The following is an 18411-nucleotide window of genomic DNA, read 5'->3' on the forward strand; positions in this document are numbered from 1 at the left end:
CTTATACCGGGTCCTGGTTAGTACAGATTCTCTCCTGTCTACTTCAGTTTGCATTTATCTTTATTTTTATCAGGAGACTGTACGCATGATTAGTGCTAGGTGTTATTTCTTTACTTTGCATATCAATTGTACCTGCTGAGTGTTGGACTCACCCCGCCTCCATTGTTGATATTTTCAGGTTGATGCTGTCAGGAGAGAGTTCCAGTTGCTGGTCCCTGCAGACCTCGAGGATATGATTGGTTTTCTTTTGGTTTCTTTTCTGTTCTAGACTGTTTTGAACTTGTTATGTTTTGGATTATTTTACTTATGGACATTGTATGGATTTTATTATGTCGATGGATTTGGATTTGGATTTATTCTACTACATGCCTGCCTGGACGGTAGAAGAGGTGAGTTCATCGAATTTGAGCTTTACGAGTGTAGTGGAGTAGGGTTGATTTCGAGTCAGGGTATTATCTTTCTGTTTACTTGTTATATAAACTGCGTGGAATGTGCGGTTGTATTTTTACTGTTTTTATTATTCCAACCGCCTGTGGCTGAGGTATGTGAGGATGTAGAAAAGTTTCAGATTGTCCACCGTACAGGGGAGATGCTGCCAAAATTTACTCGGACAGGGACTCCTCTGGGGCGTGACATCATCTTTGTTCGACCTAGTGATTGAAATGTCATTCTGTGCCACCTGGCACAAACAATTTTTACCGTTCTGCCGGAGAAGTGAAACCAGCATGTCACGCATGCGTGCCTCGAGTAGCAGGGATGCGTTGCCTGGCATTTCTAGTGCCGCCGGAGGCGTCGCTGGACACCTCCTGCGTCGTTGGAGGAGCCCGCAAGGCATCGAAGGCATCGCGAGTGCACTCGCATCATTTCTTGTGGAACCAAAAGTATCACGGGATGCTTTTGGCGCCATCGGAAGCGTCGTCGGACGCCTCCAGCGCCGTCGGAGGCGTCCTCGAGACAGGGGTATAATAGGGTTTAAATAAATAAAACAATTCCTACTTAAGTGTTATTTGAAAGATGCTTTAATAAATCCTAATAAAATATAAAAAATATATTTAAAATTTGAAAAAATAAAAAAAAATTATTAGATTATATTCTAAAATTATTTTTAATGTTTTAACTTTTATTTAAAAATTCTAAAAATATATAAAAATCTAAAAAAATAAAAAACAATTTTAAAAAAAATACATATATAAATTCTAATAAATCAAATTTATATTCTCATATTTTTTTAAAAAAATTATTTTATATATTTTTACTATTTTAATGTTTAATTGATATTTAAATTTTTTATTATTTTAAATATATATTGTTTAAATTATTAAATAAATAAATACATAAATAAATAAATAGTTAATTTATATAATTATTATATATAAAATAGTATTTTTTTAATTAATTTATATAATTATGATTATTCAATTTAGACATTGAAAAACTATAAAGGTTACTTAAGTAAAATATTACAAAAACTAATACTTTTATCTTAGTAAGTCATTCCTTTTATATTAGTAAGTTAATGATGTATCAATTTTAATTTGACTTATTCATAAATTAATTTTATTTAAAGAAAATTCTATTTAATTAATTTTTCTAATAATATTAAGTTATTTAATAACGAAGAATTTATATAAAATTAATATATAATTTATTTTTAAATTATACATAATAAATATATTTATCTAATAATTAATATATATAAATAAAAAATATTAAAATTATTTCGTATAATATGATACTAAAAGTATATCATTTCAATCTGACATTAAAATCTATAAAAATTTTAAATCTGATTTAATCATTTCACACGTAAGAGAGTCGCCGTTGGTTGGGAAAATACCTACACCTTTCGTAAAAAATTTATGTGGTGGCCTTAACTTTGAACGCATGTCGGTTTCTCTCCGGTAAAACACTTTCCCAGTTCGAAAATGTCTTTTTTTTCTTCAGAAGGGTAAAATAGGTTTGTTACCCACGACAAACTACCCGATTTAGACCGTTCCAAAACACTTATGCGATTTAGATATTTTACTGTCTACGCTATTTCGTAAATTGCCGAATATTTTAAAGATGGTTCTATAAATTATATTTTACATTTATCGAAGACATAAAAAAAAAACTTCATCTTGTGCTCCCACCAGGTGTGGCTCGTGAAATCTAACGGCCCAAATTTCTCGAGGACAGATCCTCTGGTTCACAATTTGTGGATTAGAGGATGGTCCATTATTGTAGACTCTTAATTTAGATGGATCCTATCAATTTAAAAATGGACTCCATCCAAATTAATAATACTTATACAATGAATCATCCTCTGATCCATAAACTACGGACTAGAGGATCTTACTAAAACCCTAAACTTCTCCACATTTACTCGCACAGCATTCCTCATCAGGCACGCTACCGCCAGCGTCATCCAATTTATAACACAGGCTAAATTTCACATCCCCCCCTTCAATTATGTTCTTCACGGTTACACAACTCTAAACTGCAAATTTGGACTCAATTGAAGTTTGATTATCTTGTAGGGTCCTAGAAGAAATATGCTGTCCGGTCATCGGGCCTATAAATTTGGGGCTCAATACTCCGATACTTTCTCTTACTCGCACGCTTGCCTCGCCACCGTTAGGACAGCGACAGGCTTCGGTCCATTCTGTTCGAAACCCTAGGAATTCCTCCTCGCTCCGCCTTCGGCTCGTCTCCTTCCCCGCTATTCCATCGCTCAGATCTTTCCGGGCTGCGTTGCCCTTGTTTATCTGCTCCGGTAAGGATTACGCTGTTTGGCTTTTGTATGCCCTGGGTTGAAGGAAGGGTTGATTGCTGAAATTCTTTGGGGGTTGGGTTGGAGGTTAGATTAGATCGTTGATCCAATTCAATTTTTTTTAACCCTTTCTTCTGTTCTTTTGATGTTTTGATACGGCTCAAGAGGGCTGAATGATGATTTGGGGGTTGTTTTTTATTTGCTATCCAAAATCGAGGGTTTTCTTGGAGTGCTGAATATTAGACCTATATTATATATAAAATCAGAGTGTAGGTAATTTCTGCCTTCTCTTCCAGTCGAAATTTGGGTTGAACAGGAAAGGATTTGGATACTTTAGATCTATTAGCATGGCGCTAAGTTTTCCTTTTTGGTTTGTATTTTCTACTCCATTTATTCATACTGATGATGAGTCCTCTCGTGCGGGATGCAAGAGGAGCCCTCTTAACATTCCTTTGGAGATTGGAAATGGTTATGGCTACATGGGAGGGATCAGAGGGGATAGTGATTTGGTCGATGTGGAGTGGATGTTTGACCCAGTGGACTTGCTTCCAGATGACCCATTTGGGATGGGGGTTGATGACAGTATGGAAGCTGCAATTGCTAGCATTTTTGAAGCCAGTGGTGGTGACTTATTTGGATGGACTTTGTTAAACTTACCTGAGTTCCAGTTTTACCATGGCGATTTGTTCGAAGAACAGCATAGTTGGGTGCAGGACACCTTCAGTGGAGATGGACAACCAATCGTGGATGTGGAACCACCTTCAAGATGCATTCATGAAGAAACCTATTGTGGAAATGAGGGCCTGCTGCATGATGCTTTTCTTTATTCACTTGGACATTTGAATCTTCAGGATCTCCTTTCAGTGGAAGGGGTCTGCAGGTCCTTGCGTGTGGCTGTTCAAAGTGATCATCTTTTATGGAGATGTATACATTTGGATTCTCCTTTAAGCGAAAAGTTCACTGATGATGTTCTGGTACGATTTGCTCAGAGATCTCAAGGTAATTTGCAGTGTTTGAGCTTGTCAGGTTGTTCAAAGATCACAAATGATGGGCTAAAGCGAGTGCTAGACATTAGTCCCAAGCTAAGGAAGGTTAGTATTTATTAAAGGAACATGCTTTGGATCTTGTTTCCAATTTTGTTCTGTTGTTATATTTTTGCTTCTTATGCAGATCATGCACCTATTTTAGATTTACTCAATAGTGGTTTCCATCTTGCATCTGTTACTATTTCGAATACTGCTGTTAGCAATTCAAGCAAGAGTAAGGTGGTGATCTGTCTCAAGGACAGTCATGAGGCAAGTTAAGGCACATACTAATGAAGTTGGAATATATAACATGTAGCAACTAGACAACAATGATGATGTTAGGGTTTTCTATTTCTCATGTTATAAATATGAAGGTAATTATGCCCATCCATTTGCCATTACTAGACCTGCAAGTTAAGTCTCCAAGTTGAGCATGTAGAATTCTGTCAGATGCAGTTTTGTGCCCTGAATTAATGATAGCTGAGATTCTCATAACTCTTTTCTTATTACACTCCAAAAGGAATCTGAGGAAATAGGCATCCAATGTCTAGAATCTTTTCAAATTTGATATTGTCATGAATTTCTCAATTTCTTGAAAAGAAGTATACATGAAATTTTCATTGATGAGATAGTTTGGTAAATTTTATTGTAGTGATCTGATAGATATTTTTGTAGTCATAGGAAGATGTAGAAATTTCTTCTTCTTGATTTGAAAAGTAGTCCATTGCTTATTTTTCTTTCTTTGACTAGGGTATTATTACTTGACATGCTTAAACCTAGAATCTCATTAGTTGAATGTTAAGATAGGTGCATAAACTCATTTAGCAAAGGCCAAGCTTGTACTTAAATATGTTCTCAATAAAAGCTCATTTACATATTTCAATTAATGCAATCTTGTCGATGGTTTAGGTGACATCATCAATTTATAGACCTACTGTTTGTTTAGCTTTTTCCTGAAATCTATCCTTGTTTTCATGGTCAAACCTTGGCAATATAGATCAATTATCATCTCTTTTATCTATGCAGCTAAATGTCAGTGGATGTGTTAGACTAAGTCTTGATGGAATCATAAATGACCTGAAGGAATTCCAATCGCAAGGAATGCCAGGAATACAACATCTTAAGCTTGGTAAGCTTTTCGTTGTATCGGAAGAACAATATGGAGAGCTGAAGTCATTGTTATGCCTGGATCAGCTTCAACATTCTCAACCTCAGAAATCACGGTTCTACCACACTTGTCGGTTGTCGCATCATTGTGATGACAACTGTGTCCTGGACTTTGATCTCTGCCCATTTTGTGAGAAGTACAAGCTTGTTTATGACTGCCCTTCAGAAAGTTGTCAAGTACAAGGCCCTAAAGGGTGCAGAGCTTGTGATGTTTGCATCTCAAGGTGTGTTCAATGTGGAAAATGCATAAGAGACAGCAGATACATGGAGACATTTTGTCTTGAATATCTATGCTCGGGTTGTTGGAGCCTACCACCATCGAACGAGAGAGAAGAAAAGTGAACCTATTCTGCAAATGCTTTTGTTTGCAGAATCATCTGTCATGTTTGTTCTTCTATGATGGGTTTCGGGTTGGTTAGAGAGTCATGTCTATGACTTCCAAGCCGCAAGTCTTTTTCTCACTGCTGCTGATGAAGAGACCATTTTTTTGGAGCAAGAGAATTTGTCAAGGATAATAAATCACTTGGTAGTTACGTACCATTCACCTGCACCCAGGCAGTCCCTCGGATTAAGGACAAGTTCAAGATCTGATCATCCTTTCTGCAAAACCATTGATAATCTGAAACACAATGTCATTTTAATTCATGGATATGCAGGTGGAGATGGTGGTGAAGGAAGCAGAAAAGTTTGCAAACACAAAAAGGATAAGAGGGAAGTTACTGATATGAAGAACCAGTTGGAATCTATGACTTAGAGAAGAAAAGAAAAGTAACTGAAGGAGCTTGGAGAGAAAGTAAGGGTAGCCACTGATCCGAAGAAGCAGTTCCGGAATCTGTGATTTAACAAACACAGAAGCAACTGGAGGAGCTTGGAGAGAGTGAGGGAAGTCATTGATATGAATGAAAAACCAGTTGGAATCTGTGATTTAACAAACACAGAAGCAACTGGAGGAGCTTGGAGAGAGTGAGGAGGGAAGGCATTGATATGAATGAAGAACCAGTTGGAATCTGTGATTTAACAAACACAGAAGCAACTGTAGGAGATTGGAGAGAAAGTGAGGGAAGCCATTAATGTGAAGAAACCAGCTGGAATCTGTGATTTAACAAACACAGAAGCAACTGGAGGACCTTGGGGAGAAATTGAGGGAAGTCATTGACACGAAGAACCTGTCAAAATTTGTGATTTTAACAAAGAAGCAACTGGAGGAGCTTGGGGAGAAATTGAGGGACGTCATTGACACGAAGAACCTGTCAGAATCTGTGATTTTAACAAAGACAGAAGCAACTGGAGGAGCTTGGAGAGAAAGTGAGGGAAGTCATTGACACGAAGAACCTGTGATTCTAACAAAGACAGTAGCAACTTGGGAGTTTGACAAACACATAACTGGAGGAGGTTGGAGAGAAAGTGAGGGAGCTCATTGACATGAACCTGTCGGAATCTGTGATTTTTGACAAAGACAGAAGCAACCGCGAGAATTTAACAAACACAGAAGCAACTAGAGGAGCTTGGAGAGAGTGAGGGAAGTCATTGACACGAACAACCTCTCGGAATCTGTGACTTTAACAAGAATTTAACAAACACAAGCAACTGGAGGAGCGTGATCTGATCATCGACGAGGGAGCCATGAGGGTGGAAGCAGAATTGACTAATTCACCTCCTGAATAACTGATAGTGAACTTGTGCACCATTATCTATCTGTTTTCCAATTGTTTTTGGTATCTAGTTTGAAATTGAAGACAAACAATATGTCGAGGGCTTCTACAACTGAAAAAAAGACAAATAAAAACTAATTAAAATTATTTTGTAAAAGAAGTTTCGTGTTTCATTCAGCTTCGGATATGTGCTTTGTGGTTGATGTTTCATGCGTGTTCATCTGTGTTGGATGAAATATATTACTTGTGTGAAACAACAAATATATATATATATATATATATATATATATATATATATATAAATTTTAAGTCCTTATTAAATCTTAAAATATATTTAAAACTTGATTTTTATTCATTTAGGATACGTTTGTTAAGGAGGTAATCCATCTTGTAATATAATAAAAATTATATTATAATATTGATTATTTTATTTAGTATAGTTTTAAAATTGTAATGTGTTGACATTACTAAGGAATATTCTGATTTGATTTGATAACATTAAAAAATATTTCGATTTAATTTGATTTGATTTCATAATTAAGAGAGATTGACATAGAAGGAAAGGAATTAAATTTGTGATTAATAGAGATTGACACAGAAGGAAAAGAATTAAATCTGTAATTAAGAGAGATTTTTATTTTCCTTTTTAATTTTCTTCTGTTTGTAATCTTTCTTTCTAAAGTCTCTTGTATCTTCCTATTTAAGTTGGACTTCTTGTAAATTATAAAATAATGAAAAAGATTTAAGTTCTTTTTCTCTTCATCCAATTCCACATGGTATCAGAGCAATAGGATATAAGGATGAATTTCAAGACAGCCAACATCCAAGACAGCCAACATCTTCGAATGCTGGGAGTGAGATGATGCCTTTGGAGGCAAAAGCCCAAGCAAATACTCAACCGATGGCGGGTTTTCTTTCTGCCAACTCTATTGGATCTCTCCAGATTACTCTTCATAAACTGAATGGAAAAAATTATCTTGAGTGGTCTCAGACAGTACGATTGGCAATAGACGACAAAGGAAAACTTGGGTATCTCAATGGTGAAATCAAACCTCCAACCACAAAGGATCCAAGATTCGAGCAGCGGCGGTCTCAAAATTCTATGGTCACTGCTTGGTTAATAAACTCTATGGATCCTGTGATTGGAAAGTCATTTATATTTCTACCCACAGCTCGAGATGTGTGGGAAGCTGTTAGAGAAACATATTCAGATTTAGACAATCATTCTCATTTGTTCGAATTAAACACTCGACGGTGGAAAATGGAGCAAGGAGATCGTGAGGTAACAGCTTATTATAATGAAATGATGATTGTTTGGCAGGAGTTGGATTTGTTTGAAGAAGAGGATTGGGAAAATCCAAATGATAGTGCTCGCTATAAAAAAAAATAGAAAGAGGTCGGGTATTTGTGTTCCTGGCTGGTTTGAACAAGGAACTCGATGAGGTTCGAGGGCGTATTCTGGGACGAAAGCCTTTACCTCCTCTAAGAGAAGTTTTCTCAGAAGTACGTAGGGAAGAAACAAGACAATATGTGATGCTAAAAAATATTCCTGAATCAAAACCAGAAATGGAAGGGTCCACTCTTGCAGTTCGTGGTGTAGAAAAGCAAAAGCCTTGGTGTGACTATTGCAGAAAACTGTGGCACACACGTGAAAACTGCTGGAAACACTGAAGATATGGGAAGACGGGTTGATAACGTTAGGGAGATGAAAGTCCCAACCATTGTCGATCCAAAGCAGCAATCTTCCTCAGAATCTTTTCCCTTCACTAAGGAACAAATGGAGCACTTACAAAAACTATTTCAGTCCCAATCCTTAGGAAATTCTAATCCTTCATGTGCCCTTGTTGATTCAAGTATTGTTCCCATCGGTACCCTTGCATGTACCAAATCTAATGGCTTCTGGATCTTAGATTCAGGTGCTACTGATCATATGACTAGTATTTCGCAATATTTCTCTTCTTATACACCAAATGCAGGGAATCAAAAAATCAAAATTGCAGATGGTTCTTTTGCTACTATTGCAGGAAAAGGACTAGTACCTATTTCTCAGTCTATAACATTGAAAGATGTTCTATATGTTCCCACCCTTTCCTACAATCTTCTATCCATCAATAAATTCACCCATGATCATAATTGTAGAGCTAATTTTTGTTTCTCGCATTGTGAATTTCAGGATTTAACCTCCGGGAAGATGATTGGGGATGCTAAACAGGATGGTGGGCTTTACCTCTTTAATGAAGGGTCAGACCGTAAAACTTATTTCAACTCTATTTCTGTTCCAAATAATAGTGAAATTTTGTTATGACATTATAGATTGGGTCATCCTAGTTTTCAATATTTAAAGTTATTGGTTCCCAAGCTGTTTATTAATAAAGACCAGTTAGTTTTTCAATGTGAATTTTGTGAATTAGCAAAACATCATCGATCTGTTTTCAACCTCAACCATACAAAAAATCAGCACCTTTTACTATGATTTATAGTGATATTTGGGGTCCTTCTAGGGTTACCACTCTTACTGTGAAACGATAGTACATCACTTTCATTGATGATCATACTAGGGTCACATGGGTTTTTTTGCTAAAAGAAAAATCTGTGGCTGCAATGATGTTCAAAATTTTTTATAACATGGTTTAAACTCAATTTTAGACTCAGATTAAAATTTTTCGAAGTGATAATGGAATGGAATTCTTTAACAATATGTTGGAAAATTTTTTTATGAGAAAGGAATTGTGTACCAAAGTTTATGTAATTATACACCCCAACAAAATGGGATTGCTGAAAGGAAAAACAAACATCTCCTTGAAGTTGCTAGAGCCTTAAGTTTTACAACTAAGGTTCCTAAGTATCTTTGGGGAGAAGCAGTTCTGACAGCAACCTATTTGATTAATCGAATGCCAACCCGAAATTTGTCGTTTAGAAGTCCAATCCAGGTTTTCACATAATGCTTTCCTAATTCTCGGTTAGTGACAAACATCCCTTTAAAAATTTTTGGAAGTGTTGCATTTGTTCATAATTTTGATCCTAGAAAATCAAAACTTGATCCAAAAGCACATAAATGCATATTTGTAGGATACCCCAACAATCAAAAGGGTTACAAATGCTTTGATCCAATTTTGAAAAAAAAATTTGTCTCTATGGATGTCACTTTTCTTGAGGGAACTTCATACCAAAACACTCATCTTCAGGGGGAGAACAAACCTAATGAAGATGAATGTGTTGATAAATCTGACTTAACCTTTACACTTGTTCCTAATGATGCTCTATCACTAAAAGAGGTAGAAAATGGGGAAAATATTGAGTCTATCGACAAACAAGAACACTCTGTGATAATGTCATCTCAAAATAAACAATATGAAATAACAGAAATGGATGGGAAACGATATAAAGGTCTGGTCTATTTAAAGAAGAAGGAAGGCCCTAGTTCCCAGCATCCTCAAGAATCCAATCAGAGGTTCAATCATGAAATTCATGATTCACAAGGACCCAATCTTCCATGTAATCCTGAGTTTTCTAGTCAACTGGATCTTCCCAATGCTCTTAGGAAAGGTGTTAGATCTTGTACAAAATATCCCCTGTCAAACTTTGTGTCGTATGAAAATATTTCACCTTCCTATTGTACATTTATTTCACAATTGTCTAGTGTATCCATTCCTAACAGCATCTAGGAAGCCCTGAATATTCCTGAGTGGAAAGAAGCTATTCTTGAAGAGATGAAAGCTTTGGAAAAGAACTCTACTTGGGAGAAAGTGGATTTTCCTAATGGGAAGACAGTTGTTGGTTTTAAGTGGGTATTTACTGTGAAATACAACTCAGATGGATCCTTGGAGAGGTACAAGGCCCACCTGGTAGCTAAAGGGTTCACTCAGACTTATGGAGTAGACTACTCTGAGACTTTTTCTCTTGTTTCTAAATTAAACACAGTACGAATACTTTTATCTATAGTTGCTAACCTTGATTGGTCATTGAATCAGCTAGATGTGAAGAATGCATTCTTAAATGGGAACCTAGAAGAGGAGGTTTATATGGAACCTCCACCTGGATTCACTGAGAAATTTGGGGGTAAAGTGTGCAAGCTGAGAAAGTCTATATATGGACTCAAATAGTCCCCCAGAGCTTGGTTTGATAGGTTTACAAGGTTTGTTAAGGTTAAGGATATATTCAGGGTCAATCTGATCATACTCTATTTACTAAAAGATCCACCAAAAACAAGATTTTAGTGGTGATTGTTTACGTGGATAATATAATATTGACTGGTGATGATGCTGAAGAAATGAGCAGATTAAAGCAAAGCTTAGCAAAAGAATTTGAGATTAAAGACTTGGGCCAACTAAAATATTTTCTGGGAATGGAAGTTGCAAGATCCAATAAGGGCATTATGGTTACCCAACGGAAGTATATTTTGGATCTTTTAAAAGAAACTGGATTGAATGACTGCAGGCCATCAGAAACACCAATAGATGTTAGTGTTAAGCTTGGAGAAGTCAAACAGGGAACTCCTGCAGATGTAGGAAGGTATAGAAAATAAAAATAAGAAACTAAAATATAAATTAAATACAAAATCAAATTTTAGAAAACTAGAAAAATAAAATAATATTTTGAAAAATAAAATTGATAAACTAGAAAATATTATTAATAATTCACAAAATCTAGATGTAAGTTATAAATTGAAACCAAATCTAAAACAAAACTTCCCCAAATCTAATTATAATCATGTAAACAAATCAATAATAATAATAATAATAATAATAATAAAAACAATAATAATAAAACAACTATAATAATAATAAACAATAATAAGGCAATTATTATAATAATAATAATAATAAAACAACTATAATAATAATAATATGAATTCTTTGAATTGATTGACTTGCCATGATCATGCATATTTATCTGTTATATATCATGTCATGTATCTTCTCTTTATGATGTTAGTTTAGAACGGTTAATTATAAAAGGTTTACCAAACCCTAACAATATAGGATCGGAATGGATTGAGATGATAGTACATTAAGGAAACTTTGTTGAAGGCATGTCTAGGCTAAATCCTGTGTATTCTACCTGGTGCACTAAACTTAGTAGATCTGACCGAAACTACCCCAGTCAAACATGGACTAGTTAGACCAAAACTTAGTATTAAGTTTTTTGGGCAAGATTATTTTGGAAATTATTCAGCAAGTGGTCCACTGTTGATACACAAGAAGGTTATATGCTACGCCACTGAACTGAAAACTTATTCTTATGAAGTTTACTTGATTAACCCAAAACTAAGTTTGAATCTTACATGAGTTCAACAACCTTTTTCAAAATACTTATTCAATTTAATTTAATTAAAAATATTTTAAACTTAATTAAAATTATTTTAAAACTTAATTAAAAATTTTAAACTTAATTAAAATTATTTTAAAACTTAATTAAAGAAAAAACTTATTTTAGAACTTAATTAAAAAATTATCATAAAACTTAATTAAAATTATTTTAAAATTTTAATTCAAATATTAAACCTAATTATGAAAACCTAATTAAATTTAAATGAAAAAACATAACTTAAAATCTAAAATTAATTACAACTTCATTAAAACTCAAATTAATTTAATAAAACTAAACTTAATTTAAACTAAAATTAAAATAAACTTAATTTAAACTAAATTTAAACTTAAATTAACTCAAGTTTAATTTAAAAGCAAACTAAATCAACTTTAAATTAAAGCTAAATTAATTGATTGATTAACCCTAATCATTAACTAATTTACCTTAATAGACATAATTAATCTTTAATGACTTTAATCAATAAATAAAATACTTTAACCTTAACCAATATTAAATCAATAATTAATAAGTTTAACTTAATTAAATTAATCATTAACTTTACAATTTAACTTAATACACTAAATTAATTCTTAATGAATTTCAACTTGAAATCTTAACTTTAATCAACAAATTAACAAAATTAATATTAAAACAATTTAAATAAAATTAATTCTTAAATCTTTACCTAATTAATTTCTAAAAAACTAATTAAATTAATCCTTAATTAATAATAATTCATGATCAATTAAACCATAACTATTAATTATGAAATTTTAATCAACAATTAAAATAATAATCAACCTTAATTGAAATAAGCAATAATTAATCCAACAATTAAAAATTAATTTTTTTTAAAAATAAATTAAAATATAAAATTATCATACTAAATAGAATTCAAAATGCTAATTAATTAATCTATTGAAACTAACTTTGAATTATTCTAAAATTAAGTTTAACTCAATCATTAATCTAAATTTACCATCACAATCATCACAATTAAAATTACAGTAACTCAATTAATAATCATTAATTTAAAAAATTACTTAATTAACTTTAAATTAATCCTTGATTAATTAGTTAATTAATCTTAAACTAATAAATTAATAAAACATTATTAATTCAATTAATTCATACTATAATAATAATAATGTTACCATTAATATCAATTTAATTAATCTTAATAATTTAAACCAAATTTAACTTAAAATAATAGAAGTTTAACTAAAATTCAAACCAAATTTTTAAAGTCATCTTACACAATTATAGGATTACCATATTTGAAAATTTAGAATGGGTGAAATGCTAAGAAAATTAAAATTTAAAATATTTTTTTTGAAAATGTTTTTGAAAACCTATAAATCTATTTTCTTAAAAATATTTTTAAAACTTTGATTGATGATTGATTTAATGTATTAACTATATAAATTATTATTGTTCCTCTCCTACGTCTTTAGATCTTTAAGTCAATCATGATCCTTAGACACATAGAAATGTCTTCTTTGTGAGTAAGAAGGATATATAAAAAGAGTGTCTGGTTAAGAGGGAGAAACTATACTGAAAGACATATTTTTCAATTTGAAATATTTTTAAAAATATATCTTCAAAAAGGGTTTGAAAAGTTTTGAGTTTAGGCATTCTCTTTTTAAAATATTTTCTTCAAAATCATCATGTTTTGAAAAATATTCTGAAAAACTCCTTGAAAAGGATAGATGATAAAAATTCTTTACAAAATCTTTTTAAAATTTATCTTTGAGAACTCTTAATACTTATCAAATATTTTTGAAATTAACTTTTATAAAATAACTTGAAAATTTTTTAAAGCATTAATTTTGATTTTGCAAAAATACTTCAAGCCTTGAAATATCTTTTTGAGAAATATTCTTAAAAAATTTTAGTTAGTTCTTTGAAAATATTTTTAAAACCAATGTGGAAATATTTTTTGAATATTGGTTTCAAATATTTGAAAATGATATTGCAAATTTTTTGAACCAATGCTTTTTCAAAATATACTCATTTTGAAAATCCTAAATACATCTTATTAGTGTATTTCAAGAGGGAGATATTACTTCATTGTTGGTGCAAAGCTTAGGAAATACCATAGAAATCAATGATATTTATGAAGGATTCTTTTTGATGAATGACAAAAAGGGGAGAAGAAGATTTTAAGTTAGAAATCTAAATCTTATGAATAAACCTAACTTAAACATATTTGTCAATCATCAAAAAGGGGGAGATTGTTGGTGCAATCGACCTCCAATGTTTTAATGTCCGACAAATATATTTAAGTAAGTTTAATGGATCTTGATCATGGGAAGTTCTAGTCGTGGCTAGGCAAGGTGGGAGAGTTAACCGAGTGACTAGTCCTAACTGCGGTTAGACAAGGGAAGCCCTAGTTGCAGGCTAGGCAAGGGAAATCTTTATAGATTGTGGAAGCCATGTGGATTCGATAGGTCTGGAGGACTTGATCCCTGGGTAGCCGAATACTGAGTCTTGGTGAGTGAAGTCAGGTGGAGAAAACCCTAAGGGGTGGTAACCTTAGGTTATGGTGAGTGAAGCCAGATGGTGAAAATCTTAGGGAGAGATAACTTTAGGTAGCGAGAAGTCTTGGAGGAGTGAACTCCAAGCAAGGTTGATCAGACGGTCGATCGGACCAGCAGATCTCGATAAATCTAAGTTTAGGTTTACCATAGTATTCTGTATTACTATTATTACTATTGGCTAATGTAGTATTGTAGGAAAAGTCTTAGTGGATAAGACGATCAAATACTGAGCAGACAAAGTCCAAACAGATCTGGAGGATCAACATTTGGCAGGTAGGTTAAGGTAAGCAACTGGAGGAGCGACAATGATGTCGTGTTCCTGAAAGGAACAACCTAAGGTCGCTAATCCAACTGAAGAAACTGGGAAGGTTTCTAAGTTGAGATCAAGACAGTTGAACTGTCTTTTATTATTACTCATGCATTAGATATATTATTACTGTGCTAATATCTATTTTGTGAGATTATTGTCTAACACTGTTTTGTAGGTTCGGCCTGATCGGTCGACCGAACCAGATGATCGATCAACCAAACAATGCCAACTCAGAGTAGATATCAGTTCATACCAAAACATAGCAGAGTCTGATCAAAGCTTGATCAGTCAACCGAACCAGAGGATTGGTCGACTGAACCCTGATGACTTAACACAATTCAGATAGAGCAGAAGCAAAGAAGGAAGAGCAACTGATTGGTCGATCGAACCAGGAGATCAGTCGACCGAACAATCATTACTTAATGGAGCATTAATTCCAGATCTCGACGAATAAGGAAGGATCTCTGTTCAGTCGACCCAACAAGGGGGCCGGTCGACCGAACACTTTAATGTCATTAAATGTCGAAAATCGAATCAGCATCAGATCTCAACAAAAATAGAAGGGAGATGGTTCGATCGACCGAACCTAGGGATCAGTTGACCGAACGTTGATGACTCTTATAAAAGTGAGTTCGAGGTCTGAGGCTGAAAAATGAAATTGGTTTTGGTTTGAAGTCCATCTCTGTGCTAGCCGCTGCTGGTCGTGCTCTACAACTCACGCAAGCAACTACCTCGTTCAAGCGCCGACCAAGCATCATCTTCCATATAAGTGTCAGTATACTTTTATTTTAAAAAGCTTGCATTGTACTTAAACTCACATAAGATAATAGGTTGTTACTATCTTATATTCTTGCATATTGTATGCACTGCTTCTTTCCGAGGTTTTCGAAAAGAAGAGTTTTTGTAAAAGCCTAGCTTTTGTAAACATTTATTTTTGAAATAATAGAATCACATTGGTCAAATGTCTACATTCATTAAGTGTAGTTGTTCAATTAATTTATATTGTAGATAACATGGTGTGTGGTGTCACACACAGAAGATCATGTTATCAGTTCTTTATAAATTATAAACAGTTGCTCACGACTAAGATGGAAAGGAGCAAAACCATTGGAATAATCGTAGTGTAATTAGGTATTAGTTTATCTTGACTAATAAATTACACTAGTACACTCTGAGTGTATTGAGTAGGACCATTTAAGGTAAGTTCTTTTTATACTGACTTAATAAAAGAACAAGACCTTAGTTATTATGGAAGTATGTGCTCTTAATCCTAATATAATAACAAGCACATATATTTAGTATTTATTTCTTTGACTTATCAAAGGGTGAGATTTAGCTCGATAAATCAATAAACCCGATAAGTTGGGAAATGATATTACTTATAGTGTGTGTTGTTGATTATAGAAGGAAACTGTGCCCTAGTAATCTAGGTTGAGAATGTCTCCAAGAGGAGCTCATAAGGATTGTCATGTTAAACCCTGCAGGTGGACTTAGAACGACATGACAATGAGGTTGAGTGGTACTACTCTTGGACTAAGACATTAATTATAGTGAGTTGTCAGTAACTCAATTAAATTAATGGACATTCGATATCTTAAACACAGGGAGACTAACACACTCATGATAAGAAGGAGCCCATAATGTAATTTGGGATTGGTGTGGTAGTGTAATAATAACTCTCTAGTGGAATGAGTTATTATTGATGAACTTGAGTTGTGTGTTCGGGGCGAACACGGGATACTCAAGCTCGTCGGAAAGCCAAAACCAATTTCTCCTCTAGGTCCTTGTCGTAGCCTCATTAAAGCCTCAAGTTCATCCATATAAAGCCCATCTTGGTGTCCAAGAGGGGGTCGGCCCAAGGCTTGGTGACCAAGCCAAGGGCCGGCCACTATTCTTCCTAAGGGGGTCGACCACAATTAGTTTTGAGGGGCCAGCCACCATAAATCAAATTAGGAGGGGTGTTTTGAATTTTTAAAATCATCTTTTTGTAGATAACTACAAGTTTAAAAGAAGGATTTTAAATTTACAAAACTTTCCTTATTTGAATTAGGCCACATGGTTTAAAAGAAAGTTCAAAAGTTTTAAAACTTTCCTTTTTTTAACCATCCTCATGGTTTTTAGAAAAAAGGAAGAGAAGTTTTAAATTTGAAACTTTCTATTTTTGTAGCTATGTTAAAAAAGGAAATTTTAGATGAGAAATTTTAAATTTTAAAACTTTGTTTTAATTTTTAGAACTTTTCTTTTTTAACATCCACATTAGGAAATTAAAAGAGAGCTTGTAAAATTTTATAAGAGCTTTTTCTCTTTGCTTATAAAATTTTTACAAGGATTATTTTCCTTCTTTTAAAGGGTCGGCCACCCTTGCTTGGTGCCCATGCAAGGGACCAGCCAATCATCCTATTAATGATCCAATCAATGATTGAATCAATCAAGCTATAGTAGAGATTTTAGATTTTATTGTATATCATGAGCGGATGTTTATTATAAAAGTTATAGTAGAGATTGTTCACATTTTATTGAGTTGTGAAAAGCTAGCTTGGGAGTTGGATGAAATATATTTTTGGGCATTGTTTTCTTGTACTCATCTATGTAACATTTCATTATGTCCATGTCTTCCACCAATAACTTGCTTTTTTCTTCTTTATCTCTTTTATTATCCTATCATTAACTTTGATTCATGTTTTCTTTAGATTTCAATAATGCCTTCATTATTTTATTGTGTACTCTTATGTATATAGTGGTGGAGATTATAAGCAAAGCAAGCATATGGTAGTGCATGAATTCATAAGTAGCTTGAGTGAGCTCCACTATTGCATGTATATGAGAGGAGAGCCACCATTACTTTCCTTGTGAGGTTATTTTATTATCATTTTCAGTTTATTAATTATGGATTGAAGTTATCATGTTTGTTAATTAATGTATGAATTGAATCCATGAATGCTTTGGTCATTTGAATTTGACAATCTTAGATAATTTCCTTTCACTATTTTCTAAACTTGATTGAGAATTGATAGGGGAATGCATTTTAGTTGTTTTCTTCTTTTGTTTTATTTACATGCTCGAGACGAGAAAGAATAAGTGTGGGGGAGTTGATAGTGGATATTTTTGTGTATTATTTTGTCTCTTATACTTAGCGTTTTTACCTTCTCACATGCTTAATTTTGTGTTTATATTATATTTGGTGAGTAGGATTTATTTTGGACTTAAATATAAATTTTCTACAATTATGGAATTTAATCGCATGTTTTATTTTGGTTTTGTAGGAAATTCAAAGAGCCATGGATTAGGGTTGAGCCGGATCGAATTTGACTTGATTTGGAAGTCAAATGAGGAAGATCAAGCTGAATTAATGTGGGCCGTTGATCAAGATTCAGTGAGATCATGTCCCTTCAATTAGATCAAGTGATCCAGCCCTTCATCATGATTTAAAGTGATCTGGACCGTTGATCGAGATCAAGGCATCCAAGGGTTCATCTAAAAAGTGGAACTCCAATTTAAATTTGATCCAAAAGCCTACTCTTCAAATCCAATCCAAAAGTCCACTTTTCAAGCCCAATTTCAAAAACTCAATTTCCATCTCTCTTATTGGATCCGGATTTTCCCTTAACCCAAAACCTAATTACCCAAACCCGAAACCTATTAACCCATTAAGAAA

The 18411-nt window shown here is 33.5% G+C and overlaps 1 protein-coding gene across 2 annotated transcripts; it reads left to right on the forward strand.

Annotated features, from left to right (window-relative positions):
• Positions 1-2593: 2593 nt before the first annotated feature.
• LOC121967115 (F-box protein SKIP14-like) lies at positions 2594-6763 on the forward strand. Of its 2 annotated transcripts, XM_042517148.1 has the most exons (3): positions 2594-2755; positions 3184-3843; positions 4804-6763. In XM_042517148.1, exons 2-3 carry the CDS (start codon positions 3232-3234, stop codon positions 5284-5286), a joined length of 1095 nt encoding a protein of 364 aa, XP_042373082.1. In that variant the 5' UTR covers positions 2594-2755; positions 3184-3231; the 3' UTR covers positions 5287-6763. The 2 variants fall into 2 exon arrangements, with proteins under 2 accessions (XP_042373082.1, XP_042373081.1); XM_042517147.1 differs by having other exon boundaries at positions 2594-3843.
• The last annotated feature ends 11648 nt before the right edge of the window (positions 6764-18411 follow it).

The sequence above is a fragment of the Zingiber officinale genome, chromosome 3B (assembly GCF_018446385.1).
Source record: "Zingiber officinale cultivar Zhangliang chromosome 3B, Zo_v1.1, whole genome shotgun sequence".
NCBI lineage: Eukaryota > Viridiplantae > Streptophyta > Magnoliopsida > Zingiberales > Zingiberaceae > Zingiber > Zingiber officinale.